This window comes from Dufourea novaeangliae, unplaced genomic scaffold (genome assembly GCF_001272555.1).
Source record: "Dufourea novaeangliae isolate 0120121106 unplaced genomic scaffold, ASM127255v1 scaffold89, whole genome shotgun sequence".
Classification (NCBI taxonomy): Eukaryota; Metazoa; Arthropoda; class Insecta; order Hymenoptera; family Halictidae; genus Dufourea; species Dufourea novaeangliae.
The window spans coordinates 93587-98565 of record NW_015373988.1 but is presented as its reverse complement, the minus strand read 5'-3'; the positions used below and the strand labels follow the sequence as shown (position 1 = coordinate 98565).

The window sequence follows — 4979 nt, the reverse complement described above, 5'->3', positions numbered from 1 at the left end:
TGATCACCCCAGACAAAACATACTTGCTAGTCAATTGACCGACTTTTGCCGTATGACATCGGTCTTCCACTGTGGCGACTGGAAATTTGTATACACGTATACATAGCGTACACACAGTCGAGTTGACTCAAAATTGCACGTGTAAGATAGAATTATTGTTTTATATGTTTGATAATTTCTGTTATATTTTGTGATTGTTAACTGTATGATCGATTCGAAGACTTGTTGTATAGGTAGCTTTACGAAGTCTTAATGAAACGTCGCTTGATCGGGCTATAAATTTTAATATGCATGTGCGGGACTCGAAAGTAGTTCCGTAGTCTATTTTCAAAACATGCGATTGTTGTTTTTGTATGTTGGGATAGGCGATAGAACGTAACAGGATGTAAACATATAATTCTGAAACATTAAGAATGTAGTTAAGAATACTACAAATGCGCATGAAAATATAATTCCAATTACAAATGCAAGAATTTTGTTTTCTTTTTAAATAACATTATATTTTGAAGATAACGCTCTTTATATACAGTGGTTTACTAACAGTGCATGTACATCATCTACATAATAGTGTCTAAATACAATATTACATTGATATTCATAACAGGGTCATATACATATAATTTTCCTATAAAATATTCATTTGTACATAACAGAATGTAAAATAGTATTACAGTTGAACTGTTGGAATGTTAATTCAATAACATACAACCATGGATGTAAATACAATCACTTCTTGGAACGTTAATTTGATAAAATATAAAATAAACAATAAAAAGATAACAAATTATTTAAATGATGCAATGAATTGTATTATAATGTTACGTGTAAGAAGTCTTCTTTCCGCTTGAAATATTCATTAAATCGAATTACTGCATACCTACAAAGTGTTATACTCAATAAATAATTTCATGTAGATAAATACTAGCAATAATGAGTATACAAATAGATATAAGAAGTTTTAGTTAAAATAACATATGAATTTTTAAAACATACAGTAATATTATTTATAATGTTTTCAGTATATTAATACATACTTACTCTAAAAAATCAAATTCAATTGTTGAGTGTTCACTTTGTATAAGTCCCCAACAACCCCAAAAGAAGTGTGACAAAAGGACAAATTTATTTACTTGCACATACAGTAAATTAATTTCATTTTCAGGTACATAGTTTACATTATTGTACTCCTGAAGATATATACTTAACCAAGCTTTTTGTAATTCTTCATTAGGGTACAACGAATAATCAGGATTCTCAACACCTGAAAGAAAATTTTATGTACTTTGAATTGTAAGTTTACATATTATGAGCAGAAGTAAAAAAAAAACATCGAATTTGTAACATGGTTTACTAATATATTTAAATTACCAGCAAATTCTGCAAAATGATTGGCTATATCAAAAGCTTGATAATTATAGGCAGTATATTCAAAATCAATAAAAGTAACAATGTTCTCTTTTTGATTGTAAAGCACATTTGCTAGAAGTAAGTCATTATGGGCAAACACTATTTCACTATTCAAATCTGTAAGTGTTTCCTTTAATTGTTCATAATTCTGTTTCAATACAGTAAATGGTTTTACGAGTACTTCAAATCTGAAAACAAAGATGATAGATAGTACAAACAAAGTGTAATTTTATTATTACAATATACTACCTTGCTTGTTTGGAATCATCAAAAAATTCTTTAGGCATAATTTTCATAAATTTTTCCACCTTGTTCCATATACATGCTTCTTTGGGTATCTGATCGCTGTCAGGTTTAAGTTTATGCATTTGTGCCATTCGTTTAGCAATTAAAGTATATACTTCGGGTTTTCTTACCATTTCTGTTGTAAGTGTAACACCTTCGATAAATTGGTAAGCTAAACCATTATTAAATGTTGCATAAATGGAATGTGTGAAGCCTGCCTTATTTAGTATCTGCAAACAGATAGATTTTTAAAAATATGTACATTCTTTTCATTACTTTCATTTTCTATTTTTGAGATTATTGTTAAATTCATTCTGTAAAGCTTGTACCCACTCGAATATTTCTTGTTTCATCTTTACGATTAATGAGCAGATCTGTTTTGTGCCCATAAACCCTGACCAAAACCATTTCATTATGGTGTCCAGAATACCATACTCCTATGAGTTTGTTTGTAATCCCGTCAGTAAATATCTGAAAATAAAATTGAATTGATCATTGCGTTTATGATTAGTATTTTTTATTACTTTCTTAATTAATAAAATATTCATATTAGATTGTAAATAAAGCATTACTTATTAAATAAATTTCACAGCTTTATACAACTACTTTTTTTTCAACTTTATCTCAAGTAATAATGAATGGAAATAGTTTCTGTTATCACAGTCACTACTGCTAGAGAACAATGAACTTGTTATCAATAGATAAAGTCAAATACTAGATAAATTGTGCACTGACCTCAATTATTTTTATCAATGATTTCACTAGTGTAATATTTATTTTAGTCTATTAATACTTTCTATAGACATTTGAACATTATTCACATTCTGTCCAAAATTATATAAGAAATATAGTCATGGTACATACTAAATTAAAAAAAAATACATATAAGTGATATGAAAATTTTATTATAACATCTTTTACACATTTATGTATGCTACAAATATATAAAATCCATAGTTTATGTAAAAATTATAAACAAGTGTTCAAAATGATAAAGTCTGTTACCTTAAATTGTAGATTGTCTAATGGCCAGGTGGGTCTGATTCTTTTAATTATCTCCTTGGCACCATCAACAATTTTATTCTCATCTACTGTCACATCAAGGTGTGGTTCCACTTTGTCCATGACTAAATTTTATCTGTGAACAAATCAAAAATTCCTGTTGTTACTACAATTACATGAATGATACCTTATGCTTGCTTCTTATCTCAAATGTTCCAAATCCACGTAGTGAATATTTACAGATTGTATAAGTTGTTTTTGCATCATAAGTGAAAAACATATTACTTATTGAAACTGATGATAGATATGATTTGCCAATGCATTGAAATATATTATTTAGATACATGTCTCACATACAGATGTAAGCTGCACCATAGAGCAGTTCCACAGTTACTGAGAGTGAGTGCCAAATAGGACTTCACATGCTATATACTGATAATGATTGACTGACAACACACACAGCAGGATGTGGTTAGGGTACTGCAAAGGCCTTGAAATCATTAATAATTTCATTAAATTCCCAGCCCCAGCGGAAATCATTCATTTCAATTTTAATATAGTAAACTACGTTGTGTTTTATACGTTTACACAAAAATAATAAACAAATACATTCAAACATCTTTACAGTTCTTCTTACTAACATTTTATTCATGATATAAAATTACAACACTTACATAGTTCGTTTTTGTATATTTTCAATCAACAGAACATTTAATACTATACATACTATATAAATTCTGACGATTATAAAATAACTTTAACAATAACATAATATTATCGTGTTTATGGACATTAATTTTTGGGAAATAGAATGGTGGATACTTTGACACTGAATAATTCATGTTCTATGAATCTTTTACAGGACTGCTTAACAGATGATTATTAATTAACGATATTCTATGAACAAATTTTTTAATAAAAATCACATGAAAGCTAATGAAACCACTTGATGTCAATGTGTTTCAATGGTTTATAATACGAAAGCAGATGAAGCAGATTGAGAGAACGCACCGCTTTTTGTTCTTTTTTTAAGTCGATGATGTTGTGGGGACTGTTACTAGATGAAAGCACGAAAGTTAGAGAATTTTAAGGTCTAGTAGCGCTTAATTTAATTTATGAAAGAAGTATTGATAAATATATCATAATATATGAATAAATTGCGGAAATATACATCGTCTTGATATATAATAAAATAATTCTATTATAGTGCACCATTATTTTATACATTAGTAGCAAATTTCATGGCATGTATTATTTGTTATTAAAAATATTCCTATAAGAAGAATTTTATCTTAAATGTAAGATTCTCGTCTGAACGAAATTAAGAATGCAATTGTTCGAAAATTTGTTATACAAAATTTCACAACACTTAAAATTATGAAACAACTTTTTTTTGATCATGGAGTATTTTAAATTGCATATTGGCAAACTTCAGAGCCTTCAGAGTAACGTTCGTGACTTCGCATTGGTTCGCATTAATATTTGGCGCTTAGAATAGATATATGTATATGGATATTATGTAGGGATCAGTAGGGATGTAGGGTTAAATAAGGTTGAACAGCTTATTCAAAGAACTAATAAACATAATTGAAACGTTGTAAATTAACACTTATCTGACTTCATATATATGTATATCTGTATTATAGATAATTTAATTTATTTCAAGTGCGTTTTGTGTTATCTATAATATATTATTATACATCAAAATTGACGTTGACTTTGCGGAGATTATACGAGATATACATTTGTAAAAACATTTTAATAATCTTTTGTGATGATTATATGGTATGTTCAACATTGTATTTGAGTCTCAACTCTGAGTCTCCAAATGACGAATAAATATATTCCTTTCTTTATGTATCTAATATTTCAAAATTCAAGATTGTTAATAGATTTAATGATTGATAAAAACGCAAGAAAATGTCAAAGAAAGTGCCGCTCAGTTCGAAAGAAATTCAACCAACATTTAAAGGATTTTTGGAGATATTTAAAAAGAAGCGTGACCAGCAATTGAGGTAGGAAATTTATATACATGTAACATTCTATTTACAATATGTAATGTTATGTCACTTTGATATTATAATATCAGTACACGTTAAAGGTTTTGTCTAATGTAATCTATATATTTCATTTTATCTTGTTTACAAACTGAATATCTAAAGACATAGAAGATATATGACATAAAAATTATTTTTTTATAACAATTAACACTTTATTCTTCAGCACTCAGAAATCCATAGGTACTAGTTCTAAATTAAATGAAAGCTTAAACACATCTAACAGCG

General features: G+C 27.9%; 1 protein-coding gene across 1 annotated transcript; it reads right to left on the bottom strand.

Moving 5' to 3' along the window:
• Positions 1 to 810: 810 nt before the first annotated feature.
• LOC107187407 (ethanolamine kinase 1) lies at positions 811 to 3121 on the bottom strand. Its single transcript, XM_015575510.1, has 7 exons — positions 3052 to 3121; positions 2698 to 2830; positions 2026 to 2163; positions 1657 to 1922; positions 1369 to 1595; positions 1039 to 1261; positions 811 to 877 (listed from the first exon to the last, which is right to left on the bottom strand). The coding sequence occupies exons 2-7, from the start codon at positions 2815 to 2817 to the stop codon at positions 811 to 813; spliced, it is 1041 nt and encodes a 346-aa protein (XP_015430996.1). The 5' UTR covers positions 2818 to 2830; positions 3052 to 3121.
• Between the last annotated feature and the right edge of the window lie 1858 nt (positions 3122 to 4979).

Excerpts from the sequence above, each read along its gene's own strand:
- LOC107187407 (XM_015575510.1), bottom strand. The coding sequence starts at position 2,817 with ATGGACAAAGTGGAACCACACCTTGATGTGACAGTAGATGAGAATAAA. Across the intron at positions 1,262-1,368 it reads TCATTTTGCAGAATTTGCTG|GTGTTGAGAATCCTGATTAT; the intron begins GTAATTTAAATA and ends ATTTTCTTTCAG. Across the intron at positions 878-1,038 it reads ATTGAATTTGATTTTTTAGA|GTATGCAGTAATTCGATTTA; the intron begins GTAAGTATGTAT and ends AACACTTTGTAG.